Source organism: Theropithecus gelada, chromosome 8 (genome assembly GCF_003255815.1).
Source record: "Theropithecus gelada isolate Dixy chromosome 8, Tgel_1.0, whole genome shotgun sequence".
NCBI lineage: Eukaryota > Metazoa > Chordata > Mammalia > Primates > Cercopithecidae > Theropithecus > Theropithecus gelada.
This window is the reverse complement of record NC_037676.1, coordinates 50,028,121-50,055,783: the sequence shown is the minus strand read 5'-3', so window position 1 is coordinate 50,055,783 and position 27,663 is coordinate 50,028,121. Positions and strand designations below refer to the sequence as shown.

The 27,663-nt window shown below is 44.8% G+C and overlaps 2 protein-coding genes across 8 annotated transcripts in view; one reads left to right on the top strand and one right to left on the bottom strand.

The window, feature by feature from the left end:
* Nucleotides 1-354: 354 nt before the first annotated feature.
* Nucleotides 355-17,513, bottom strand: MCM4 (minichromosome maintenance complex component 4). 4 transcript variants are annotated; one of them, XM_025395194.1, is made up of 17 exons: nucleotides 16,705-17,513; nucleotides 16,505-16,588; nucleotides 16,036-16,200; nucleotides 15,501-15,664; nucleotides 15,311-15,412; nucleotides 14,865-14,960; nucleotides 14,689-14,784; nucleotides 12,941-13,079; nucleotides 11,274-11,494; nucleotides 9,492-9,612; nucleotides 6,978-7,237; nucleotides 6,146-6,511; nucleotides 5,554-5,681; nucleotides 3,953-4,160; nucleotides 2,374-2,602; nucleotides 1,773-1,906; nucleotides 355-944 (listed from the first exon to the last, which is right to left on the bottom strand). In XM_025395194.1, the coding sequence occupies exons 2-17, from the start codon at nucleotides 16,572-16,574 to the stop codon at nucleotides 852-854; spliced, it is 2,592 nt and encodes an 863-aa protein (XP_025250979.1). In that variant the 5' UTR covers nucleotides 16,575-16,588; nucleotides 16,705-17,513; the 3' UTR covers nucleotides 355-851. The 4 variants fall into 4 exon arrangements, 3 of the variants coding, with proteins under 3 accessions (XP_025250979.1, XP_025250981.1, XP_025250978.1); XM_025395196.1 differs by having other exon boundaries at nucleotides 16,032-16,588; XM_025395193.1 differs by having other exon boundaries at nucleotides 16,036-16,588.
* Nucleotides 17,514-17,556: 43 nt separating this feature from the next.
* Nucleotides 17,557-27,663, top strand: part of PRKDC (protein kinase, DNA-activated, catalytic subunit) — a 191,833-nt gene continuing 181,726 nt past the window's right edge. For all 4 annotated transcript variants that reach the window (XM_025395192.1, XM_025395191.1, XM_025395189.1 and 1 more), the window contains exons 1-7: nucleotides 17,557-17,750; nucleotides 20,303-20,379; nucleotides 20,471-20,563; nucleotides 21,811-21,885; nucleotides 23,003-23,111; nucleotides 23,518-23,630; nucleotides 23,718-23,817. In XM_025395192.1, the coding sequence (XP_025250977.1) occupies nucleotides 17,597-17,750; nucleotides 20,303-20,379; nucleotides 20,471-20,563; nucleotides 21,811-21,885; nucleotides 23,003-23,111; nucleotides 23,518-23,630; nucleotides 23,718-23,817 (721 nt within the window). In that variant the 5' untranslated portion in view covers nucleotides 17,557-17,596. The remainder of the gene's footprint in view (nucleotides 17,751-20,302; nucleotides 20,380-20,470; nucleotides 20,564-21,810; nucleotides 21,886-23,002; nucleotides 23,112-23,517; nucleotides 23,631-23,717; nucleotides 23,818-27,663) is intronic.

The following is a 27,663-nucleotide window of genomic DNA, read 5'->3' as shown; positions in this document are numbered from 1 at the left end:
AAAATAATCTCTACAGTATGTTTGAAAATTGGCATAGTTTTTTTTTTTTTTTTTTAGACAGAGTCTTGCTCTGTCGCCCAGGCTGGAGTGCAGTGACCGGATCTCAGCTCACTGCAAGCTCTGCCTCCCGGGTTTACGCCATTCTCCTGCCTCAGCCTCCCGAGTAGCTGGGACTACAGGCACCCGCCACCTCGCCCAGCTAGTTTTTTGTATTTTTTTGGTAGAGACGGAGTTTCACCGTGTTAGCCAGGCTGGTCTCGATCTCCTGACCTCGTGATCCGCCCGTCTCGGCCTCCCAAAGTGCTGGGATTACAGGCTTGAGCCACCGCGCCCGGCAGTATTTTTTTTTTCTTGGAGACAGTGTCTCACTCTGTCGCTGAGGCTGTAGTGCAGTGGTGTGATCTTGGCTCACTGCAACCTCTGCCACCTGGGTTCAAGCGATTCTCCTGCCTCAGCCTCCTGAGTAGCTGGGATTACAGGCGTGTGCCACCATGCCCGGCTAATTTTTCGTATCTTTAATAGAGATGGGTTCCATCATCTTGGCTAGGCTGGTCTTGAACTCCTGACCTCGTGATCCACCCACCTCGGCCTCCCAAAGTGCTGGGATTAAAGGCGTGAACCACCGTGCCCGGCCAGCATAGTATTTTTATTTATAATGTGGAAAAAAAAAAAAAAGAAAAAGAAAACAGATACTTCACTACAAATATTGAACCAAGTTAGAAAATTTTTATGTAGCCAAACCACGACTTTAAGCTCTATTTACACTGATGGCGGCCAACTGAGATGCAGGCCACACCCGTGTGGCATGCAGCAAGCAGGACATGCAGGCAGCCTTCCTTGCTCACAAGGCTTCAGAGCAAGCGCACGGTCTTCCCAGTCACTGTCAGGAAGTCATCATCTGCCAGGGCACGCAGTGCTTCTTCAAACATATCTTTAGTGATTGCCTGTGGGGAAGAGAAAGAAAATAAATATTTTACATGTCAAGTCCCTCCTTTACCTGTTAGAGACACCATAATTTTAATGTTAAAGTACAACCCAGAATCTTTCTCTTTTTGGTGGCTGTACACATGCCTTATGCTCTAAATCAGCAGTGGAGTGGCCAGATGGTCCATATGGTAGACTTGGCATCTGTATAGTCCATGTTGTAACTATCAACTCTGCCCTCTCAGTGACAACATAGAGATGGAAAGTGGACCAGCACTGAAAGCCTGCATAGTTTTATTCACTAAACAACTCACCTTACTTACTTACAAAATGACACTCAAATATTTCATTCCTAAAACAAACTTATAACAACTATAAAAGGGGCATAACAATTTTTTTTCTTTTGTTTTGAGATGGAGTTTTACTCTATTGCCCAGGCTGGAGTGCAGTGGCAGGATCTCAGCTTACTGCAACCTCTGCCTCCCAGGTTCAAGCAATCTTCCTGCCTCAGCCTCCTGAGTAGCTAGGATTTCAGGTGCTCATCACTGCACCCAGATAATTTTTGTATTTTTAATAGAGACAGGGTTTTACCATATTGGTCAGGCTGGTTTCAAACTCCTGGCCTCAAGTGATCCGCCTGAGTCCCAAATGAGATTACAGGCGTGAGCTACTGCGCTCAGCCAAAAATTTTAATTGTGATTATTTCTTGATGATGGCTTATGGTTCATCTTCCTTTTCTTCATTCTTATCTATATTTATTATTTAATAAATAAAGGAAAAAAACCCAAAAGCAATATTAAGGAAAAAGAGAAAGTTCTATCAAACAAAAAATACATATAAACACTTACTATGTCAGATTGTCCCCGAATATCTTCAAAAAGTTGCTGGTATTTTAGAGCTGGTGTTTTGCCCTTAGATAAAATAAGCTTTTTCAATGCTTCAGCTAATTCTTCTTTCCGTTTACGAGAGGTGGCACTCATCCCTGATTTAAAAAGAAATCAATGAAAACATTTTTGCTATTATGAAATGAAATGTTTCAAATTCTCAAAAATATTCCTTTAGTAGTATCATCTAGAAAGGTAAGGGGACAGGGGCTGAGTACATTTGAAGGGAATGAGTTTTGAATTATTTGGAATTTTCTGTAAGCCACTAGCTGTCGCTTTCCGTGGAAACAGTATACACATCTGTGCAGCAAGCAGCTGCTGCTAAGAAACAAACAACTTCTCTAACAAAACTTCCCAGACAGTCGAAGAGACAGAATCTCCTTAAAACTATATCAAGATAAGATTAAAGGGCAACTTTCATCAGACTCTCAAAGGGGTCCCAATCCAAAAAAGGTTAAGAACTTCTGTTTCAAATGATTTAACTGTTAGCTTAAATCTGACATATGAACTACATACATATTGAAATAATTTTCAAAAGCTTTTCTGCTCCCTGAAAATAACGAACCTGTAGTAAGAATAGATATGTCCACGATGCCAGTCCGGGGATCAGTTGCAGACTGCTTTAGAGCTTCCCGATGGAGGCGTTTGGCTTCTTCCACATCAATGGCTTCAACTTTGTTAGACAATCTTACTTTAGCATGGGCTTCTGCTAAGCGGATTAATGACTCTAGCTGTCGAGGATATGCAGAAACCATTCCCCGGCTACTGCCAATCTTCCTCATGTCTACATAAGCCTATTGTAGGTAGAAAAACAAAAACAAACCTCCTTGGTGACAACAACTTTAGTTTTGTGGTTGAATTTTGAACACTTAGGCTTCCATTAAGTAAATGGAACTCAGATATGGTCCTGGGCCCTGGAGCTCATCAAGTGGTAGAGGCTACACAGACCACAGAAATCCCAGGTGAAGAAGTCAACGTTCAGCATGCAGTGGTGGGTGAATATATTCCAACTGGGAGATGCTCAGGAAGAATACTTGGAGAGGGTGGCATCTAATGTAGCTCTGAAGAACAGAGATGGGCATGGCATGGCAGAGGAAAGCAATGTGGCATGTGGGGAGAGGAGCAGGCTATGACGACTCATAGGGAGAATCAGGGTCTGTCTGTGAAAAGTGCTCACATGGGGCACATAAGGACTGCTGGGAGAATGCTGCAAAGGTAAGTTGTATCAATTTCACATACAGATGACACAGTCTTATTTCTTCATGAACAACCCCCAAGACTATGACACACAAAAAAATTACATAATGTCTGTAACTTTCATCTTAGCATTTTTGGGAGCTCAGTTAGGATGTAAAGCTCATCAAAGCACCAGGAACTTTCTTAATATCACAATGCTCGAATAACCTAAATGTGCCATTGTGCACTTCAGTTCATGTATAAGGATGCTGAAAAACGAACCTAAAAGACTGCTCAATCTGTTTTTTACAAGCAAAAGGAAGCTTACAGAAACTGGATGACTTTTTCAGTTTCCAAATTACTATGTAGTATTGCCTCTATTTGAAACCAGGTCTTTGATCTTAAATTCACTATGCTTGTAAGTATTTAAACACATAAAGTGTGTGTACTACCTACATAAATGAACTATTTCCCCCTTTTGCAACATTTGGTAAAGTCAATTCTGTAATATGGGAGGAAACAATAAACAGTTATAAAAAATAGTATGTTATTCTTAGGCCAGGCATGGTGGCTCATGCCTGTAATCCTAACACTTTGGGAGGCAGAGGCTGGCGCATCACTTGAGGTCAGGAGTTCAAGACCAGCCTGGCCAACATGGTGAAACTCCGTCTCTACTAAAAATACAAAAATTAGCCGGGAGTGGTGGTGGGCACCTGTAATCCTAGCTAGTAGGGAGGCTGAGGCAGGAGAATCGCTTGAACCCGGAAGCACAGGCCATAGGCTGCAGTAAGCCAAGATCACGCTACTGCACTCCAGCCTGGGCAACAGAGTCAGGCTCCATCTCAAAAAAAGGAAGAAAACAGTATGTTATTCTTAACAAAATAATTAATATTTTAAAGGAGATGATTGGTCGATTACATTAATGCTGTGGGCTACAGGCACAGTAAGCCTTTTTTCAGCAGGGTTACCTCGATGAGAGCCTGGCTGGCTTCCTCACTTAGCCGCGGCATGATGGTGCTGTGTGCATAGGCAATGTAGTCCTTCAGCACCGCCATGTCCAGGAGCTCCTCCTCTGCCTGCTCCTCACTCTGGTAGTACAGTGAGACCAGGTGGTGAGCCAGACGCCTGTCATAGGCTTCGTCCTGAGGGTCCAGCATGAGGAAGATCAAATCAAACCTAAGAAAACAAAGTAAAAATACTGTTTTTCCAGTACCTTGTGAGACCGAGGTGGTTGGATCACCTGAGGTTGGTAGCTTGAGACCAGCTTGGCCAACACGGCGAAACCTTGTCTCTACTAAAAATACAAAAATCAGCCAGGAGTGGTGGCGCGTGCCTGTAATCCCAGCTACTCGGGAGGCTGAGGCAGGACAATTGCTTGAACCTGGGAGGCGAAGGCTGCGGTGAGCCAAGTTCGCGCCACTGCACTCCAGCCTGGCCAACAGAGGGAGACTCTGTCTCAAAAAAACAAAACAACAACAACAAAAAACTGTTTTCCTAGTTGAGACACCAATACACCTACAAACAACATACTAAAGACTGCTCAAGCACCACAGATGTGCAGTGAATGTGCATCCTGTGAGCGCCCGCAAGGAGAAGCATCTTTGCCTGGTGTGGAAAGGGCCTTTGTGTCCATCCATTCACCCCACTCACCCTGTGCTGTCCCTAGCCCTTAGGTCAGCCCAGGGAACGGCTGGGGACCAATCAGCTGAGTCAAAGGAAGACTTCCCTTAGGGGAAGGTTTCTATAATTTTGACGATGGAAAGTTGTTGGGTTTTTTTTTTTTTTTTGAGACAGTCTCACTCTATAGCCCAAGCTAGAGTGAAGTGGTATGATTTCAGCTCACTGCAATCTCCACTCCCATTGGCTCATTTCTTGTGCCTCCTCAGCCTCTTGAGTAGCGGGGATTACAGGCATGTACCACCACGCCTGGCTAATTTTTTGTATTTTAGTAGAGACGGGGTTTCATCAAGTTGCCCAAGGTGGCCTCAAAACTCAGGTGCTCCAGCCACCTCAGCCTCCCAAAGTGCTGGGATTACAGGTGTGAGTCACTGTACCTGGCTGACAATGGAAAGATTTGAATGAAAACACATTCAACTGTTTTTTGGGGAAAAAAACTTTTGTCAAAAAAAAAAAAAAAAAAAAAAAAAAAAAAAAAAAAAAAAAAAAAAAAGCAAGTAATTAAAACCTAAAATCCATTTATGAAAAATGTCCAATATTTGTAGTGGGGCTGAGAGTGAAGATGATGTGATTGCACTTTAATAAATCTAACTTTTCAGAGCCTCATCTACGGTACAGAGTTGTTCTCTGTTGACTCTCAGCAGTGGCTTTAGGACTAAGGGTAGTGAGTGACAGCAATGTGAAAATGGCGTGGGAGGGAAACATCCCAACTGCTTCAAAATCAAATGAAAACACGCATCATCCTTGTCGTGAAAACTCTTGACCAACCAAATTTGAAACATCTTGATAAGAGTGAAGAGTTTCCATTAGCAGTTGCTGAATCTTAGTAGCTCCTTTTCAATCTCACCCTGAATATTCTACAAATGAACAAAATAAAAATCTGTTTTAATACCTTGATAATAAAGTATGAGGCAGCTGGATGTTTTCAATGGTTGTTTTTTTAGGATTCCACTGAGACTCAATGGGATTTGCTGCTGCCAGGACAGAGGTGCGTGCATTGAGCTGACAGATGATCCCAGCCTATCAGAGAAAACAGTGCGGTTAGAAGCCTCTCCCTGACGCTGGCAATTAACAAGTACCATCTTTGCCCGGCCACCTACTAAACTCATATTCCCTCTACAGCATTTCTATTGCCTGAGCCATGTTGCCTTTACTGACTTCAGCAGTTCACCTGGATAAGCCTTGTCCTCAGATTCATGCCAAGGACTGAGTTTAGATGAATGCGTGCTATAACCACGTCTTTCTCAGGAAGCAGGCACCTTGCAAGAGCTTTAGGACAAATTCAAGGCTAGTACAGCAATAAAGACAAAACATGATATCCTGTAGAAGATATGTAGAGATTTAGCTGAAATATGATGTGAAAAGCACGTATCAATCTCCCCAAGTTAGAACCAAGGTAGCACAGCACAGTTCCACATACGCTGTCTTTCAAGGGTCCACGTATTTTAAACATGTCCACATTCACAGTGGAGAAGGCGACTCACCTTTGCAATGGACAGAGTCTGCTGTTCCATGACTTCATGCAATACCGATCTTGTACTTTCATTCATCTTGTCGAACTCATCGATACAGCAGATGCCGTTGTCACTGAGGACAAGGGCACCTGTCTGCAGGACCAGCTGCCTTGTCTCAGGGTCTTTCATTACGTACGCAGTAAGGCCAACTGCACTGGAGCCCTTCCCAGAAGTGTACTGGCCCCTGGGGACGAGGTTGTACACGTACTGCAGCAGCTGGGACTTGCTGGTACCAGGGTCACCACACAGCAAGATGTTGATCTCAGCCCGAAATTTGCCCCTTCCAGTGTGACTAAAATCCTTCCTTGTCCCGCCAAAGAGCTGAAGCAAAATTCCCTAAATAATCAAACAGAGACATGTCTAAACATTCATTTTCTGCACAGTAACTGAGATGTAGTTTAAACTTTAGAGGTACTTTTCTCTCTTATAAAGAACTACAATTAGGAAATCGCAGGAGGTATAAAAAGGCTCCTGAAAGTGCTTGATATGCTCTAAGTTAGCACTGACCAATTTATTCATCAGCACCCATCATTATGCCAGAATGATGGCCATGCAAGTCCCTGTCCCTATTCTGATACTGTGTGGCCTCTTCTGTTTAGAAACTTAAGTTTAGAGCAGAGATGAGGATAGACAATGCTATGACTCTCCTCAACCAATGGCAAGTCCGGTTGCCAGCACTTGCTCTAACAGGCCACAGCTCGCATCCTTTATGGCAAATGGCTTAAGTGGTGGAGTGGATGTTTATACTATTTGATTCTAAAGAACTGTAAATCCCAACCCCTAGTTTAAAATCCACTGTTACCTTCTTTATATCTTCATGTTCATAAATGCTTGGAGCCAAGGCTGAAGCAAGCCGCTCATAAATGTCTGGTTTCCTGGAAAGTTCCTTAAGCAATTCCACACGTTTCTCTGAAAAAAGTTTCTGTTCTGCTTCTTCATCAAGGCCATGCAGACGTTTTGCATCCGTTTTCCGATAATGAATGACATCAATGTGGGTTTTGTAGACAGACTTCACATTACTCACTCTTGGATTGATTCGAATAGGCACTGCTCGATAGATGCCTGAGGGCACAACCAGGAGATGCACTTTTACCTTCCCATATCTTCCTCCGAGTGGCTCAGCAACCAGCGTAGGCAACAGGTGCACTTCAGAGCGAGGCACCACACTGGGCTGGCCCTGGAAAGGTGAGCTCCACCATCTCTTAAATGACCCTCCCAAGCCCAGGACTCAGACCCACATTGCAAAGCTCCCGCCTGCTGAGCAAGCGGGGAAACAGCAGCAGGAAACGGACAAGCTCGAAAGAACCCAGGTGGGTCATGTCTGTATTCCTAGAACTTCGGGAGACTGAGGCAGGCGGATCACCTGAGGTCAGGAGCTCGAGACCACCCTAATCAACATGGAGAACCCTGTCTCTATTAAAAATATAAAAATTAGCCAGGCGTGGTGGCACATGCCTTTAATCCCAGCTACTAAGGAGGCTGATGCAGGAGAATGGCTTGAACCTGGGAGGCGGAGGTTGCGGTGAGCCAAGATTGTGCCATTGGACTCCAGCCTGGGCAACAAGAGCGAAACTCTTCTCTCAAAAACAAAACAAAAAGAGAAAGAATCAAGGTTTCTGTAAATGACAGAGCCGAGGACGTGTTCACCTGGGCCCACTAGTCAGCAGTGCTCCAGGGCAACTGTAGCTACATGAGCACCTCCACGGGCATAGTCACCCTGAGGGTGAAATGGAGCTGCTGTGCTTCTGGCTCAATGCTGGGTTCGTGGTTGTATTTAATAAGCAGTATTTTTATTTCCCTAAGTTGAGTGTACAGAATCTGCTTAGCACTTACTTGACTTCAACAAAATGCTAAAATCCTCCAGCCATTAAAACTAGACTAGGTCCCACCCCCCGCCCACCACCCCTGACAAAAGCATGCAAATCATGCATTCTTCTGGAAGGCAGGCTCCCCACATACAGAAGTCTGATCTGATATTCGTCTTTTCTGGATTTCAAACCAGAAGCCTTTAACTCTAGGCTGATTCCTGCAGCTTTTGGAGAAAGTCCGGCCTTTCCCCCTTACAGCTATCTCAACACAATGGCACAGAGTCTTGCTCATTTAGTGGGTTGGTGTAATTCTTATTTAACACAACAAACCAGTTTACACGCATTCTTAGAATACACACTATTCTTCACTCCGATATAGGCTAGGGATGGACGACTATGTTTAAAGTGGCCCATGATGATTTATCTCACAGAGCAGCATTGATACTTATTTCATATCTACACAGCACTTTCCACAGCCCCTAGGCCCCAAATACTCTCAAACATGTATCATCACATTAACTCCACTTTGTAGGTGAGGAAACTAAAATATTGGATTAAATACTTTATCAAAGGTTTCAGGGTAGCAGGACTGGAAATATGCACGTCACTCACTAAAGACTACGCATTATTTTAATTCTCAATGACTACAAGTACTTTTACAACAGAAGACTGCCAGTGACAACTGCGGGACTTCACACTGGGGAAGAAACAGGGAGAGCACTGCCTCTCTGAAGACAAAGGCCGATGCGTGGTGTGCCCCAGGCTCTCCGCTCAGGAGCAGATTCAGGCACTCTGTGACCGTTGCCACCTTGCCCATCAATGAAGAACTGTGCTGCCATCAACACTCCCTTGCCGCCAACCAAAATCTATTGTGACTCTACAGATTCAAGGAAGGAAGACTGCCACACTCATGTGGTGCTGTGCAAAGAACACTCTCGTGGCAGCAAGAGAAGGAGTCCTGGGTCCTGATTTACCGTGGCATCTGAGCTACTGCTGTCTATGCATCCCTGAACCTCAGCTTCTATACATGGAAACAAGTCACTGTGACTCATTCTTCTCTGTAACAAACAAATGTTAACCCCTGGCTACACATTTGGGAAATAAGTAAAAATTACTTACAACTCCAGCATTGATAATACTTAGCTAATGGCGTAACTCAAACTCTACCCATACCAGCCTATCTGAGGCTGCTGTCTCATGATGCCAACAGTACTGACTTGAGACACACATAGCTCCAGGATACTGAGATATCAAGAGGCGAGTGACCGCACAAACCATGAGTTCCAACATTCAAGTTTGAGAAGAACTGAACAATTTCATGATGCTGGGCCGTGGTACTCAGTTAAAAAGGTGGCAGATAAAGTGGGGATATACCCCACAGTCTCAAAGACATGCAGTGACAACTGCAGGCAGAACTGGACCTGTGACCGAGTCCAATGACTCACTAAAGCACAACATTGAAAACAAGACAGACATGCTAAAGTGCTGGTGCAAACCTACACTCTTACCTGTAACATTCACTCTGTCCCCAGGCTGAACCTTGTCAACCAGATCATTGTGAGCAAATAGGATGACTGTATGTGGTGTCTGCCCTGCAGGCATGTCTTCTGGAGACTCTTGAAGCTTGATCTGAAGGGCAGCAAACAGAGAACATGTGGGCCACAAAGAGAGTGCAGGAGGACAAAAATCTGCATGTCTTTGTACTGCTTTCGCCATGTAAGGCTGCAGTGCATATCCCCGCATAAATGTTTGTCCATGTTTCTCATTATTGCTTTAGAAGTTACTTCTAGATCTCCTGGGTAGAGCAGCATACATTTTTTTTTTTTTTTGAGATGGGGTTTCACTTATTGCCCAGGCTGGAGTGCAATGGTGCGATCTCAGCTCACCGCAACCTCCACCTCCCAGGTTCAAGTGATTCTCCTGCCTCAGCCTCCCGAGTAGCTGGGATTACAAGCGCATGCCACTATGCCCGGCTGCAACACACATTCTTAAGGCCCACTGTCGGGCATGCCTGCGCACCTCACAACCCTGCCTGCATCCACTCATCTAACAGGTATCTGTGGCGCACCCAGCTTGTGCTACAGCCCATCCTAGGTGTCAGGGATCCGATAGTGAACAATGTTCCCTGCCTCATGGAGTGGAAGGGGCAGATAATATACAGAAAAATGAGCACATAACATGTGACAGTGACAAATGCAGCAGACAGCAACAAAACAGGGGAAGGAATGTAGGGAGCTGCGGTGGGGGAAGCTGAGATGCTTTTCATAAAGCAGGGTCGAGGAAGGCCTTTCCAAACCAGGTACCCTCTGAGAGGCCTAAGGCTGCTGGGCTTTTCTCTAAGCCACTTTGGGGGCCTGCAGGATTCTGAGAATAGGAGGCCATATGCTCCTGGGGAACAAGGTGCCTGCCTTTCTGTCCCCAGCTCTGTCCCATGCAACATTAAAGAAACCATGCACACACTGTCACAGAAAAACTCAAATTCTGTCCTCCCACATCTTTACAGTTACAATCACAGTAAATAAGCAATTTTCTACCTTCCCCTCACTTATTTCTGTCATTTTAGTAACTTCATCTTACAGTTTCACGAATAGAGAGAAAAAAGGGCAAACTTTTTTTTTTCTTTTTGAGACAGTCTCACTGTTGCCCAGGCTGGAGTGCAGTGGCGCAATCTCAGCTCACGGCAAGCTCTGCCTCCTGGGTTCCTGCCATTCTCCTGCCTCAGCCTCCCGAGTAGCTGAGACTACAGGCGCCCGCCACCATGCCTGGCTAATTTTTTTGTATTTTTTTTTTTTAGTAGTGACAGGGTTTCACCGTTAGCCAGGATGGTCTCGATCTCCTGACCTTGTGATCCGCCCGCCTCGGCCACCCAAAGTGCTGGGATTACAGGCGTGAGCCACCAAGCCCAGCCGAAAAAGACCAAACTTCTTAGACAATAAAATTTGTGAAAAAATTTCAGAAAAATTCCTCCATCCTTTACCAATGGAAAAACCGCAGAACGACATTTAACTAAGTATTCTCATCTCAAATGTTTGAAGCATTTTAGGCCATGAAAATATGACGTCTCTAACAACACAGTACTACTGGCAACCGCACAGGGACAGTGCCCTGAAGCAGGGCCTTCGTGTGCTCTGCGTATTTAGCCCATAGGCCACTAATGAAACCCACAAGACCAGAGAGGGATGGATGCCATTCGGGAAGTGAGGCTCGGGGTCCGAGGGACAAGTTATAGTCGGCCTTTTGAGGATACAGACAGGCAAAGCATAGCCTGGGGGGCCAGGGTGGCTGCGCACCATCTGCTTGTCAGAGAAGAGGGAGCGGTTGTGGATGAGTGCCATGCTGTGGGTGGTGTGGCAGCGCCCGCACACGCTGGGCTCCGCAATGCGGCCGCGGTCCATCTCCACCCGGGTCGTGTGGGCACACACTTGGCATTGGAAGAAGGCCTCCTGCATCTCGGGAATCAGCTGGGATGTCCTGATCACCATGCCGCTGATGGTGATGAGCTGATCAATGTCTGTGAGGGGAGAAGAGAGGTCAGCACACCTGATCTGAGGTGCAGAGGTCTAGGAATAGCTGGGATCACAGGCAGGTGCTGGGTGCCCACAAGTCTGCCTAGGGTGACCTTTCTGTGTCCAGTCGTCTGCAGGGTGTCTTCAGGAGATTCTCAAGCCCAGCAAACCTCTGGTCCCTGTCCAGCAGGCATCCCTTGCTCCCTTCTTGTCTGACTACCCTCCTCCCTGCCTCCTGCCTCACTCACCCAGCCTCCTTTATGACACCCTGCTGTATCAGGAAAAAAGCCAGACAGCCTGGACTGAGACCCAACCCGAGCCTCTCTGTGCACATTTTGTGTCCTCTATAGAATGGGGTGGTATCAGGACCTACCCCAGAGCCAAGGACTGAATGTGACAGTGTACTTCAAGACTAGTAAGAGCACCTGGCAGAGGAAAAATTCCTCTATACTTTACAGTCATTACTATCCACATAGAACCCCTTAGATGGTCTGATCTTTCACTCTTGCTTATTTCCTTTATTATTTGAACCTTTCCTGACAGACAACTTTTCCCCTTTGAAGGTTCCACTGCCCCCAACTAATTTCCCCTGCTGGTTTCAGATGAGCTGCCCTGTTCTGGCCTGTAGTTAGCCACTGCTAGCCATGAAGATCACCCTATCCTGCCACTGATTCATGAGACCTCTACAATTTTGCTGTTGTTGAGATGGGGTTTTAACCTGTTGCCCAGGCTGGAGTACAGTGGTGCAATTACGGCTCACTGTAGCTTCAAGCTGCCAGGCTCAAGTAAGCCCATCACCTCAGCCTCCCAAAGTGGTAGGATTACATGCATGAGCCACTGTGCCTTGCTAATTTCTTCTTGGAGTCTCTTAAGTCACCCAAGTTGGTCTCAAACTCCTGGCCTCAAGTGATCCTCAAGTCTTTAAAATCTATTTTTTTTTTCTTTTTTTGAGACAGAGTCTCATTCTGTCACCCAGGCTGGAGTGCAATGGCACAACCTCGGCTCAGTGCAACCTCTGCCTCCCGGGTTCAAGTGATTCTCCTGCCTCAGCCTCCCGAGAGTAGCTGGGACTATAGGCGCGTGCCACCACGCCCTGGTAATTTTTGTATTTTTAGTAAAGGGGTTTTATCATGTTGGCCAGACTGGTCTGGAACTCTTGACCTCAGGTGATCTGCCTGCCTTGTTCTCCTGAAGTGCTGGGATTATAGGCGTGAGCCACCACGCTCAGCCAATAGTCAATCTCTTATATCAGAAACTTCAATTAAATTCAAAAAGTATATGAGGTTCATAAGTATACAGGATAACTGAATCTGTATTATTTTGACAATTTATAATCCATCACCTTGACTACCACTACCGATTACTTCTTTCATAGTTTCCTGATGAAACAAGGCTATTTTCATGTAAGGCATTTTCCTTCAACAAAAGTAATCCTATGAAAAATACATTACCTTCTGGATTCAGGTTTCTCATATTCTTAGTCTTCAATGCGTTGAATGGTCTTACTTGAATCTGATGTTCTAAGATTGAGTCAGGGTAACGGTCAAAGAAAATTTCATTGACAGCCATGTCAAAAGTTGGAATAACTTCCTGTAAAAATAAATATGAAGATGTATTTGTATTCATATCTCAGTGTTAAATACAATAAAGGCACGTCAGATTAGCAAAGTATAAAAACAAGACAACAAGTCATGCCCCCAAAGTATTACCCTAAAGAATCATGCAAGTCATGCCCCCAAAGTATTACCCTAAAGAATCATGCAAGTCATGCCCCCAAAGTATTACCCTAAAGAATCATGCACGTGCTGTTTTCAAATTTAGGTATGCTGAACTATCTATCTCCGCATATTCTCAATTGGGTTAAATTTGATAATTTATATAAAAGTGCCTTTTTGATGTATACGGGCGTATTTTATGCTTCCTATTAGAAGGGAAAAAAATTTTGACCTCACGCTTTCATTATTTTCCTTCTATAATGAAATGATACCAAAGTAAGTTATTTATTTATTTTTATTTTTTGAGGCAGAGTTTTGCTCTTGTTGCCCAGGCTGGAGTGCAATGGCATGATCTCGGCTTGCTGCAACCTCTGCCTCTGGGATTCAAGCAATTCTCCTGCCTCAGCCTCCTGAGTAGCTGGGATTACAGGCATGTGCCACTACGCCTGGCTAATTTTGTGTTTTTAATAGAGATGGGGTTTCTCCATGTTGGTCAGGCTGGTCTTGAACTCCCAACCTCAGGTGATCCGCCTGCCTTGGCCTCCCAAAGTGCTGGGATCACAGGTATGAGCCACCGCACCCGGTGACACCAAAGTAAGTTAAATCATATTTATCCAAATTTGTTAACATATGGTTCCCATTTTACAGATGAGGAAACAGCTTTTGGTTGGCTAAGGAACCTGACTAAAGCTATGCAGCCAGTAATCAGCAAAATCAAGATTCAAAAACCAGGTCTGCTTGCCTCAAAGACCACACCCAGAGTCAACAGAGCTGATACTTCATGAATAAAAACTGACCTGAGGCCAAAAAGTCAGTCTACAGTACAATAAGTATATTCTTTTAAAGCGGCAGGAAGTATGCAATTCAGTTAAAGTATTTCCATTTAAGATAACTTACTTCATGAAACCCAAGAAGCTATAGTTGTTAGATTCATCATTTTTCTACATGAGAAACACTGCCCAGTAAACCATAACCTGTCATTGATAGTAATACAAATCCCACTTTCAGGAACATTAAAATGTGAAAAAAAAAAAAAAAAGTTCATCTTAAAGGAGATGATCCTTTTTTTTTTTGAGATGGAATTTCACTGTGTTGCCCAGGCTGGAGAGCAGTGGCGTCATCTCGGCTCACTGCACCTCCGCCTCCTCGGTTCAAGTGATTCTCCCGCTTCAGCCTCCCGAGTAGCTAGGACTACATGTGCACACCACCACGTGTGGCTAATTTTTGTATTTTTTAGTAGAGATGGGGTTTCACTTTGTTGGCCAGGCTGGTCTCGAACTCCCGACCTCAAGTGATCCATTTGCCTTAGCATCCTAAAGTGCTTGGATTACAGGTGTGAGCCACCACACCCATCCAAAGGAGATGATACATGGTTTTCTTAGTGTTTGTGCATACTATCTTCATTACCGAGGAATTTGTGTTATCTGGAAACATTCTTTCTGGACAGTTACTAAAATTCATCAAGGTCAAAGCTAAATTCTTACCTGTGGGTAAGAGATGAGTTGTCTGTACAAATTTTTGTCAAATGATTTGATGTGTTCACAGTTTACATTTAAAAATGGCTCACCAATTACATTAATCTACAAGATAAAAATGAACAAGTTATATTTTGCTAACTATTTTAAAACACACAACTTGAATTTAAAGAGTATCTGATTACCTCCCCAAGTCGTTGCATGTATAGAGGTTCGGTAATATCTATGCCAACATTTTCTTCTTCTTTAGCCAGAGGGTCAATAAATCGCTGAAGAAATCTCTTTAAGTGGAGAGAAAACATATCAGGCATATAGCATTTGGGAACAGGCAACTACTAAAAACACACAAAGTTAGGAGTATGTCTCTATCAGGAGACAGAAATAAATATTTTTCTTCCTTTTTCTTTTTTAAAATTTAATTTAGAGATGGAGTCTCACTATATTGGTCAGGCTGCTATCAAACTCCTGGCCTCAAGTGATCGTCCCACCTTGGCCTCCCAAAGTACTGGGATTATAGGTGTGAGCCACCACAGGTGGCCCTTCTAGTCATTATGGTTACTTCGATATAGGTTATAAGCACGGTCTCCCAACATTTTCAGAGCTCAAAGTAATTTTAATACATATAGCTCACCTGAAAGTTTTCTTTGCATGTTGCCACATTTACATCTGTTCCCCAGATCACAAGTTTTTGGCCTAGAGACTGCTCACTTGCCACTATATCTTCTGCTGCTGCCTACACAGAAAAACATGACAGAATCATGAAAATGGAGTTACCCACATGATATCCGCCATAAGATGGTTTCAGGAGACTGCATACTCACCCCGTCAGACTGCAGATCCACTTGCAGGCCCTTCTGCGCAGAGCCCAAGTCAGGCCTCTGTCTCACAGGTGTGCCCCTAACACCACTTCTTGGGGTTCCCTCTACCCGAGAGCTGGGAGTGCCATATGTCAGTGGTGAACTAACATCAAAGTCAAGAGGGATAGCTATAAAAACAAAATTAGGAAATTCTGGTGGTATATCAAACCTGAAATTACAGCATGTTGTCTGTTGACCTATACCATCTAATCGCACAGCAAACTTGAGTATTTATTGCAACCTGTGGTGGTTGAGATTCTGAGCACTATTAAATGTTCTATTAAGAAAAGCATCAAAGAACCTGCTTATTCTGCTCACTAAGCCCTAAAACAATTATTTTCGGCACTCTGTTCAGCTCCTCTGGTTCAGAATATGCTCACTCATGTGCAGAGGGGATGCTTTAGGCATTATGACAACTGTAATAAAGACAGTAAACCTGAGCAGATAAAGCATCAGCTGTGTATCAAGCACAGCATAACCTAGATCTTCAGACACGCACCTGAAGAATGCATTTGGGGAGGGCTGGAAAATAACACGTCCTGCGCGACAGGGCTCTGTAGGTCCCCTCCAGGCGAGGTTGGCATCGGCTGCAACTCCCCCGTGGAGGTGGAATCCTCGCCTCTAGGTCTCTGAGAAGGAGATGACCTGGCATCCTCACTTCGAGCTTGTGTCACACAAAACAGAAAAGATGGCCATGAACTTTTAGGGCCGGTATCCCTGGATTTATCTGTCCCTTGGGGCATTATGACTCACCACTAAACCAAACCAAACAGAGGCAAATGGGCAATCGAATTAAGCAGCACCCAGGCCACAGCCTGCTGTGGGTGTCTGTGCGCACCAGGTGGCAGCGCCCAGCCCGAGGCTGAGCGCCCGGGGCCCGCGCACCCACCCAGCGCTGCCAGTTGCGGCAAGAGAGGGCAGAAGGGGCGGCGCCGGGGGCTGTGGTGGGCCCGGCTCGGGGGACTCACGCGTCTGGGCTGGGGTGGTTCTTCCACGCCGGCTGCCGCGGCGGCTCGGGGTCGACGCCGGGGACGACATGGTGCTCGGGGTACCTGCGCGACAAGGACAAGCTCGGGCCGGGCCTGCCTCCCGGCTTCCCTGCCCTGCTCCGCAGCACGGACGATCCAGCCGGCTCCGCGCCACGCCCTCCCTGCCGACGCGCGGTTACCGGGGAAAGGCGGCGGCTTGCGGACGCTCGCAGGCTCCAGGTCCACCTGGCCAGTCGCGCTCCCAAACCACGGGACCCAGAGTTCCCGCCGGCGGCAAGGTCGTCTCCGCCCCTGGCGGGGCCTCACCAATCACAGCGACGCTCGTGCGTGGCTCCGCCTCCGGGACGCGCCACTGCGCACCAGTAGGGGGGGACAGTGCTACTTCCTTCAGCACCCGCGCGTAAGCCAGAAGTAGGCCTCGCTCGGCACCCCTCTGTCTAGATAGTCTGACCTCCTGCGGGGCCGCGTTTTCGCGGGAAAAGTGGGTCTGACCGCACGAGTTCTCGGGGTGTGTTCCGTTAGCGTTGGCTAGGGAGCATGTGCTTCTTTATCCCTTAGGCGTTTTTGATTAATAAGGACATTAGAGATGCATTTGTCACTTAAAAATTTTTTTTATTAAAAAAATTAAGGACGGGAGGTGGCGGGGATGGTCTTATGTTGCCCAGGCAGGTCTCGAACTCCTGCAATCCTCCGGCCTCAGCTTCCTAAAGTGTTGGGACTGCAGGCGGGCGCCACCGCGCCCGACCGCGTTTGTCACTTTTTATCGAGGAACAAACTTGGAGCTCTTGACCCAGGCCCTTCGCTTGTTTTATTTGCCTCTGATATCTATTTAGCCAAGTCCAACACCAAGTAGCCACCCAATCTACTTCCGCAGGTCAGACCGACGGATGGCGTTTCTCCTTAAGTTTCCATGTTGATTAGGGCCAAAGAGGCGAGCCTACAGGCCAGGCTTTCCCGCAGGGGTCCCCGGGAAAGTTCCTGCCGCCGCGCCCCGTAGCCCCGCCCCGGCGCGTAGGAGCATTTCCGGGTCCGGGCTGAGCGGGCGCACGCGCGGGAGTGGGACTCGGCGGCATGGCGGGCTCCGGAGCCGGTGTGCGTTGCTCCCTGCTGCGGCTGCAGGAGACCTTGTCCGCCGCGGACCGCTGCGGTGCTGCCCTGGCCGGTCATCAGCTGATCCGCGGCCTGGGGCAGGAATGCGTCCTGAGCAGCAGCCCCGCGGTTCTGGGTGGGTACCGGCCCGAGCTGGGCCGCGGGTGGGTCCTGGCTTCCCGAGTCGTTCTGGAGCCGGGCAGCCCGGCGCTTCTCTCTGTGTTTAGATGACGGTATTTTGAAGTACAGCGATTAGATTCTTGGGGGAATTTCTGTGCGTGTGTATAAAGTGATTTTTCATACTGCTTTTTACTCCCTAGTATTAGAAGAAAGATATTTTAAAGCCAAAGTTGGTGAAAACGACCCCTAATTTGGCAATCCTTGCTATACAGAGTTGGGGGGGAGGGCAAGAGAAATTTTTTTTTTTTTTTTTTTTTTTTTTTTTTTTGAGACGGCGTCTGGCTCTGTCGCCCAGGCGGGAGTGCAGTGGCGCGATCTCGGCTGACTGCAACCCCCGCCTCCTGGGTTCAAGCTATTCTCCTGCCTCAGCCCCCCGAGTAGCTGGGATTACAGGCGCGCGCCACCACACCGGGCTAATTTTTTTGTGTTTTTAGTAGAGATGGGGTTTCCCCGTGTTGGTCAGGCTGGTCTCGAACTCCTAACCTCATGATCCGCCCGCCTCGGCCTCCCAAATGCTGGGATTACAGACATGAGCCACTGGGGCCGGCCAAGAGAAAGTATTTTCTTTCACCTGAATCTCGCCTAATCCCACCAGTACCTTTTCGAAAACCCTATATTTACTGTTCCTACCTTGAGAAAAATTGAAGAAATACAATTGAAGTCATGTTCTTTTAACTCTTTAGCAATGCCTGGGTGCGAACTTTTTCCTCTCTGTGGTAAAAGTGCCTCTTTTTAGCACTTTAAATAATCGAGTATTTCGTTGTGTGGAAACTCCCGTATTCCTTCTTTAAAACACGAGTGTGCAGACCTCTTGATGTTGTGCCCTATTAAAAGGTGAGATTTTCTTCCGGAGGGTCTAGGAGTGAATATGTTGTAGGAATAACTTAAAACAGTTTAAACAAGATGTTGTATGTGGCACGGTGCAGTGGCTTATGCCTGTAATCCCAGCACTTTGGGAGGCTGTGGCAGGTGGATCACCTGAGGTCAGGAGTTCCAGACCAACCTGACCAGTATGGTGAAACCTTGTCTCTACTAAAAATACAAAAATTAGCTGGGCATGGTGGCGAGTGCCTATAGTCTCAGCTATTCGGGAGGCTGAGAGAGGAGAATGGCTTGAACCCAGGAGAGGGAGATTGCAGTGAGCCGAGATTGTGCCACTGCACTCCAGACTGGGCAATGAAGCAAGACTCCGTCTCAAAAAAAAAAAAAAAAAAAAGCTATATACATGAATTCTATATATTCTATTTGTTGTCAAGAATATGTTAACAATGGGGAAATATCAAACAAAAAACTAACATTGTGTGGTTACTTTCTCTTCTTAGGGTTTCAAATTTAGCATTCATTTTTGTTTGTTTAGTAACTTGTATCTAAAGCACTTCCAAGTTTACCTTCCATTCATGACATACCTCCTTTCACTTGAGAGATTCCAGGGGAAGTGTATTAGTTCCTTATTGCTGCTGTAACAATTATTGCAAGCTTAGTAATTTAAAACAGCACAGGTCTGTTACTCTTACAGTTCCCACTGTAACGGGGATTCTGTGAGTCAGAATCCCACACAGGTCTCACCAAGCTAGAACCAAAGTACCACGCAGGGCTGCTTTCTTTCTGAACGCTCTTGGGGAGGATCCATTGCCTTATTCATTCAGGTTATAGGATTGAGGTCTCTGACATTCCATACTTCTTGAAACTGTCCCCTTTCCTTGGATCACAGCTCCCTTCCCTTGGTCTTCAAGGCCAGCAACAGCATGTCAAACAGAGGTTTGGAATCTCCTGCTTTCCCAACTTCCTGTCTCTCTGATCAACTCTTCTTCATCTCCTTACTTTAAAGGCCTGTATGATTACATTGGGCTCTCTGGATAATCCAGTATGATCTTCCCATTTTAAGGTCAGCTGATTAGCTACCTTAATTCCATCTGCAAGCTCAATTTCCTTTTGCTATATACATTTTACATATTCACAAGATGTGACCCCAGGGATTGGGATGCAGGCATCTTTGGGGCCATTATTCTGCCTACTGCTTCCCTGTGGAACATTGTCTAGAATTTTCTGCTTTTTTTGTTTTAATATAGCAACCTTGGGTTAGTGTTTTATATTTATAAGGCTGCCTTGAAAACCATTCCATCCTTGGCCAGGCGCGGTGGCTCACGCCTGTAATCCCAGCATTTTGGGAGGCCTAGGTGGGTGGATCACGAGGTCGGGAGATTGAGACCATCTTCGCTAACATAGTGAAACCCTGTCTCTACTAAAAATACAAAAAAAAAAATTAGCCAGAGTGGCGGGCACCTTTAGTCCCAGCTACTCAGGAGGCTAAGGCAGGAGAATGGCGTGAACCTGGGAGGCGGAGCTTGCAGTGAGCCAGGGTCACTGCCCTCCAGCCTGGGCAACAGAGTGAGACTCGGTCTCAAAAAAAAGTGGTAATAAAAAAAAGAATCATTGCAGCCCCTTTAGAAGTGGTTTACATGATGCTCTTGGCACTCTCTTAACTTGCTTACTTATTTTTTTGAACAGCATTACAGACATCTTTAGTTTTTTCCAGAGATTTCGGTTTGCTTGTATTTGTCCGGAAGTCACTCAACAGTATTGAAGTAAGTTGACAATTTTCGTTTTGCTTTTCTTGTATATTCCTGGAGTGACTCCTGTTACCCATATTTACAATATGTATCTTTTTCATTACAGTTTCGTGAATGTAGAGAAGAAATCCTAAAGTTTTTATGTATTTTCTTAGAAAAAATGGGCCAGAAGATCGCGCCTTACTGTGTTGAAATTAAGGTAAGCATTAAAAAAACATACCTTATTACATTATATATCAACATCTGTTTTAACTTATGGTGTAAGGAACTTGGATTTTTATTTTAAAGATAAAACATTTTCCTTATTGGGGAATTTGCTTATTTCTGCTTCATTGTGTTACAAATGAAGTGGGCTCTTCATTAGTTTTTTTTTTTTTTTTTTTGAGATGGAGTTTTGCTCTTGTTGCCCATTAGTTATTTAGATTTAGTAAGCTAAGGCCTTTGTCAGAGAAACTACTTTGATAATTTCTTTCCTGAGGAGGTGGCAGTAGCACCTTGGGCTCCCTGGGGCCCTGACGGCTTCTTGATAACTTCACTGCAGCCGGGGCGACAAGAGCGAAATTCCATTCCAAAATAATAATAATAATTTGTATTTGTATTTTTATTGTTTATTTATTTGTATTTTGTGAGACAGGGTTTTGCTCTGTCATCCAGGCTGGAGTGCAGTGGTGTGATCATGGCTCACTGCATCCTCCATCTCGTGGGCTCAGGTGATTCTCACACCTCAGCCTCCAAAGTTGCTGGGACCACAGGCATGTGCTACTATGCCCAGCTAATTTTTGTGTGTGTTTTTTTTTTTTTTGTAGAGACAGGGTTTTACCTTGTTGCCCAGGCTTGGGTCTCAAACTCTTGGGCTCAAGTGATCTTTCCGTCTCCACCTTCCAAATTGCTTACAGGCATGAACCACACTAAGTGATCTTTCCGTCTCCACCTTCCAAATTGCTTACAGGCATGAACCACACTGTAATCCCCAAAGGGATTGCAGACACAAACCACGGAGTCTGGTGAATACTTTTTTCTTTTCTTTTTTTTTTTTGAGACGGAGTCTTGATCTGTCACCCAGGCTGGAGTGCAGTGGCATAATCTTGGCTCGCTGCCACCTCTGTCTCCCGAGTTCAAGTGATTCTCCTCCCTCAGCCTCCTGAGTAGCTGGGATTACAGGCGTGTGCCACCATGCCCAGCTAATTTTTATATTTTTAGTAGAGACGGTTTCACCATGCTGGCCAGGCTCGTCTCGAACTCCTGACCTCAGGTGATCGCCTACCTCAGCCTCCCAAAGTTTTGGGATTATAGGCATGAGCCACCGCACCCAGCCTAATGTTATATTTTCCACAGCTAAGTACTGAATTTTGATATTGCTCCTCTTAGAGACGTAGTTTCAGATATTGCTGAGTCTCAGTTTTTATATCTTATTGATGATTTTGGTTATTTTTTTTTTAAACCTAGAATACTTGTACCAGTGTTTATACAAAAGATAGAGCTGCTAAATGTAAAATTCCAGCCCTGGACCTTCTTATTAAGGTAATTATGTTTTTAAGTACGTGCATTTTATATTAAACGTATAACTTTTAAAAGAAAGTCAGAGTTTTGAGTTGTATTTTGGGTGATGTGTTTGGGGAAGGATAGGATCTAATCACACTGATGTATGGGTAATATGCACATTTTCCAACCATCACCTGACAGTACCCTGACTTTTTGTTCTCAGACTCTTTTGGGCAGTAAAAGAAGAATTCTGAGTTGTGAGCAGAATGAAATAGGAAAATGACTAAAGAATTTATTGCTCTTTCATTTATCACCCTTACTGCCTTTGGCAAAACCTAATGCTATTAGGAATTGCTGAAAGATCACCTTGTATCTCTGAGATTTTTCCTAAAATCTTAGCGCTGGGAAAGAGTTCATATGTTTTTTTTTCTTTTTTTTTTTTTGAGATAGAGTCTTGTTCTGTCATCCAGACTGGAGTGCAGTGGTGCAATCTCAGCTCACTGCAACTTCTGTCTCCCGGGTTCAAGCGATTCTCCTGCCTCAGCCTCCTGAGTAGCTGGGATTACAGGCATGTGCCACCATGCCTGGCTAATTTTTGTATTTTTAGTAGAGGCGGGATTTCACTATGTTGGTCACACTGGTTTTGAACTCCTGACCTTGTAATCTGCCTGCTTCGGCCTCCCAAAGTGCTGGGATTATAGGCGTGAGCTACCGTGTCCAGCAGGAATCAGTTGATATGTTGCAATTAAGTGGTTGTTGGGGTCACTGTGACCTGTTTCTGGTTTTTTTTTTTGGCATTTGTATTTTAGAATTCCTTTGTTTCTGGTTGGTCCTTGGTTTTGTAGGCTTCTGGGAGAAAGGTTCTAGTCATGTTGGTTTCTTGGGAAGGTAACAGTTAAGCCTAGAGTATTCTTCCTCTGGTGTTCTTACACCACCCATCTCAACCTCTAATTTCCAGATAAGCTGGGTGGATGTGAATCCTGAGAGACCAAGTGTAAATCCTTGAGACACACCTAATTCTGAACCTTTGCTGTGTACAGAGGCACTGAGATAGAGGAATCCCTTTATTTCCCTCTTTAGAGAGAATGCTAATTTGTATTATTTTATTTTTCTTGATTCCCACACTACATTGATGTACTGATTTGTATTCTTTTAGTTACTTCAGACTTTTAGAAGTTCTAGACTCATGGATGAATTTAAAATTGGAGAATTATTTAGTAAATTCTATGGAGAACTTGCATTGAAAAAAAAAATACCAGATACAGGTGAGATGCATTTACATGTTATTTTCAAATAGTTTAGCAAATTAATATTAACAAATTATTAGCGTAAGACTTAGATTTTCTCTACCAAGGTCTTATATGTTTTACAGATGAATCCTTTTTGCTGAAAATAAACCAAAATGAAACCAAAAAACATGTGAAGACTTCCCTTCCTAAAAATGTTAATTTTTACAAAATTATTCCTTTAAATGGAAAACTCACATGTCAAATATGATTAATACATTTGCATAAAACTTAGAAAAAAATGCAGCCCTAAAAGCTTTATATTTTATATATCTTATTGTAAAATTAATTTTGAACTTCACATTATTTTATTTTCTTCATACATTTTGGTTAGTATAACTTATTTAAATGTAGTTTGAGCCCTTGTCTAAAATTTTCTTTTCAGTTTTAGAAAAAGTATATGAGCTCCTAGGATTATTGGGTGAAGTTCATCCTAGTGAGATGATAAATAATGCAGAAAACCTGTTCCGCGCTTTTCTGGGTGAACTTAAGACCCAGGTATGATAAAATTTATGACATTCTGCTTCCGTAGACGTGGTTGTATTTTTTTCTTGTAATGACATTTTCTTAAATCTTTCCTTTTAGATGACATCAGCAGTAAGAGAGCCCAAACTACCTGTTCTGGCAGGATGTCTGAAGGGGTTGTCCTCACTTCTGTGCAACTTCACTAAGTCCATGGAAGAAGGTATTGCTTGGCTTCACTTGATTTTCTTTATTCAAAAACTAAGTCTAACCAGCAATGCCTGATTATTTCTTTGAACTCTTAAGCAATCCTGAATTCACATACAGTAGTGAGAAATAATATAGAGGGACCTGTGGGCCCTCCCCAGGACATCTTTCCCAACTACAGCACAACAGCATGGCGGGCGTTAACATTGATGTTGTCCGCTGAGCTTTGTTAGATCTCACCAGTTTAACATGCACACATTTGTGTAGGTGTATTTAGTTCTGTGCAGTTGTTTTACATTTTATTTTTTTTGAGACAGAATCTTGCTGTGTCGCCCAGACTGGAGTGTAGTGGTACTTTCTTGGCTCACTGCAACCTCTGCTTCCCAGATTCAAACAGTTCTTCACTTCATCCTCCTGAATAGCTGGGACTATAGGCATGCACCACCACGCCTGGCTAATTTTTTTTTTTTTTTTGAGATGGAGTCTTGCTCTGTCGCCCAGGGTGGAGTGCAGTGGCTCCATCTCAGGTCACTGCAGCCTCTGCCTCCCAGATTCAAGTGATTCTCCTGCCTCAGCCTCCTGAGTACCTGGGATTACAGGCGCTCGCCACTAAACGGCTAATTTTTTTTATATTTCTGGTAGAGATGGGGTTTCACCATGTTGGCCAGGCTGGTTTCGAACTCCTGACCTCAAGTGATCTGCCCACCTTGGTCTCCCAAAATGCTGGGATTACAGGCGTGAGCCACCACGCCTGGCCTAATTTTTGTATTTTTAGTAGAGATGGAGTTTCACCATGTTGGCCAGGCTGTTCTCAAACTCATGGGCTCTAGTGATCCACCTGCCTCGGCTTCCCAAAGTTCTGGAATTACAGGCGTGAGCCATTGCACCCGGCGCTTTTAAAATTTTTTTTTTTTTTTTTTTAATTAATTGAGACAGGATATCACTATGTTGCCCAGGCTGGTCTTGAACTCCTGGGCTCAAGTAATCTGCCCGCCTTGGTCTCCTAAAGTGCTGGAATTATAGGCATGAGCCACCACACCCAGCGAGTTCTGTGTAATTCTGTCACGTGTATGTGCCATTGTAGTCAAGATATTGAACAGGTTGATTAGTACAAGGGTCCCGTGTGCTACTGACTTAGTTAGAGCCATAGTTAACCTCTTTCCCCGTCTTGGCCCCCTAATAACGGCTCATCTGTCTCCGTCTGTGGTTTCGTCATTTCAAAAAGTTATACAGATGAACTCATGGTATGTAGCTTTTTCTGTGTTGCTTATTTCACTTAGGCTAGTGTCTTTCAGGTTCGTCCATATCCTGATGTGTCAGCATTGTCTTCTTTTCAAAGGCTGAATCATATTCCTGTGTGTATTCACTGCATTTTGTTGATTCATTCATCCATGTATGGACACTTGGTTTGCCTCTACTTAGTGGTTATTCTCAGTAGTAGTGCCATGATCATTGTACAGAAATCTGTTGGCAGTCCCTGCTTTGGATTCTTTTGGGTATATACTTAGAATTATGATTGTTGGATTGTATGGTAACCTTAGTTTTAAATTTTCTGAGGAATCGTCATACTGTTTTTCACAGTGGCTGCAGCATTTTACATTCCCACCAGCAGTGCACAAGGGTTGCAGCTTCTCCACATCCTTACTCACTTCTCATTTTCTGTTTTTTTTGGTAGTGGACATCCTAATGCCTAATAGTTATGAAGGGATGTCTCGTGGTTTTGATTTGCATTTCCCTGATGATGAATAATGTTGGTTGCGCATCTTTTTATGTACTTACTCGCCATTTGTGTGTCTTTGGAGAAATGTCTATTCAGATCTTTTGCCCATTTTTTAGGTTAATTGGTTTGTTTGACTTTTTGTTGCGTTGTAGATATCATTTTCTTCTTTCTTTCTTTTTTTTTTTTTTTTTTTTTTTTGGAGACAGGGTCTTGCTCTCTCACCCAGGCTGGAGTGCAATGGCTCAAACGTGGCCCACTACAGCCTCAACTTCTTGAGCTCGAGGAATCCTCCCACATTAGCCTCCCAAGTAGCTAGGACCAAAGGTGTACACCTAATATTAAAAAATTTTTTGTAGAGTCAAGGTTTTGCCATGTTGCCCAGGCTGGTTTCTAGCTCCTGGGCTCAAGTAATCCTCCTGCCTTGGCTCCCCAAAGTACTAGGATTACAGGCGTGAGCCACTATGCCTAGTTAGATACCAGTTTCTTATCAGATATATGATATATGATTTGCAAATATTTTCTCCCTCCCTTTTTCTTTTCTTTCTTTTTTTTTTTTTTGAGACAGGGTCTCACTCTGTTGCCCAGGCTGGAGTGCAGTGATGCGAACATGGCTTTCTGCATGCCTCCACCTCCTGGGCTCAAGTGATCCTCCTACCTCAGCCTCCCAAGTAGCTGGGACCACGGGCATGTGCCACCACAGATGACTAATTTTTGTACTTTTTGAAGGGACATGGTTTCCCCATGTTGCCCAGGCTGGTCTCTAACCAAGAGATCTGCCTACCTTGGCCTCCCAAAGTGCTGGGATTACAAGTGTGAGCCACTGCACCTTGCCCTTCTCTCATTTTTTGAGTTACATTTTCACGGTGTTGATTATGTCTTTTGGTACACAAAAATCCCTTATTTTGCTGAAGTTCAGTTTTTTCATTTTTTAAATTTTTTTAAGAGATGGGGTCTCCCCAGGCTGGAGTACAGTGGCTACTCACAGATACAATCATGGCTCACTGCAGTCTTGAACTCCTGGCTCAAGCAGTTCTCCCACCTCAGCCTCAAGAATAGCTGAGACTATAGGCACCACCATGCCTGGCTCCTTTTATATTTTGCAGAGACAGTCTCGCTGTGTTGCCCAGGCTGGTATTGAACTCCTCCCATCAAGTGATCCTCCCACCTCAGCCTCCAAAGCATTGGGATTATAGGCATGACCTGCCACGCCTGGCCAATGAAATTCTTTTCTTTTTCTGAAAAGACAAATGTAACTTTTAATCCTAAAATAATCTTTTTTTTTTTTTCTGAGTCTCGCTGTCACCCAGGCTAGGGTGCAATGGCGAGATCTCGGCTCACTGCAAGCTCCACCTTCTGGGTTCACGCCATTCTCCCGCCTCAGCCTCCTGAGTAGCTGGGACTACAGGCACCCGCCACCACACCCAGCTAATTTTGTTTTTGTATTTTTAGTAGAGATAGGTTTCACCGTGTTAGCCAGGATGGTCTCCATCTCCTGACCTCATGATCCACCCACCTCGGCTCCCAAAGTGCTGGGATTACAGGTGTGAGCCACTGCACCTAGCTGATCCTAAAATAATCTTAAGCGGGGACAAAAAAACTCCTTTGCTCTTTCTTATCACTTTTTCTTTTTTTTGAGACAGAGTTTCGCTCTTATCACCCAGCCTGGAGTGCAATGGCGCGATCTTGGCTCACTGCAACCTCTGCCTCCTGGATTCAAGCCTTTCTCCTGCCTCAGCCTCCCGAGTAGCTGGGGTTACAGGCATGTGCCACCATGCTCAGCTGATTTTTGTATTTTTAGTAGAGATGGGGTTTCACCGTGTTGGCCAGGCTGGTCTCCAACTCCTGACCTTAGGTGATCCACCTGCCTCAGCCTCCCGAAGTGCTGGGATTATAAGGCATGAGCCATCACCCCTGGCGTCCTTATCACTTTATCCTCAAGTAATTACCGAATGTTTGTACCTACTCTGTGTTTTTCCTCCATTAGGTTGAAACTTACAAAATTGCTTATATCCAGTGATTTTTTTTAACCTATGTAAGCAGCAGTTTCATTTTAAGCTAATGTTTCTACCCATGCCTTCTTCCTTGCTTATCAAGACTGTTAGAGTAGCCCTGTGTAGTTTTCCTTCCTATGTTCTCTCTCCT

Excerpts from the sequence above, each read along its gene's own strand:
- MCM4 (XM_025395193.1), bottom strand. The coding sequence starts at position 16,279 with ATGCCCCAAGGGACAGATAAATCCAGGGATACCGGCCCTAAAAGTTCA. Across the intron at positions 6,512-6,977 it reads AACATGAAGATATAAAGAAG|GGAATTTTGCTTCAGCTCTT; the intron begins GTAACAGTGGAT and ends TTGATTATTTAG. Across the intron at positions 4,161-5,553 it reads CCTCATACTTTATTATCAAG|GTTTGATTTGATCTTCCTCA; the intron begins GTATTAAAACAG and ends TTGTTTTCTTAG.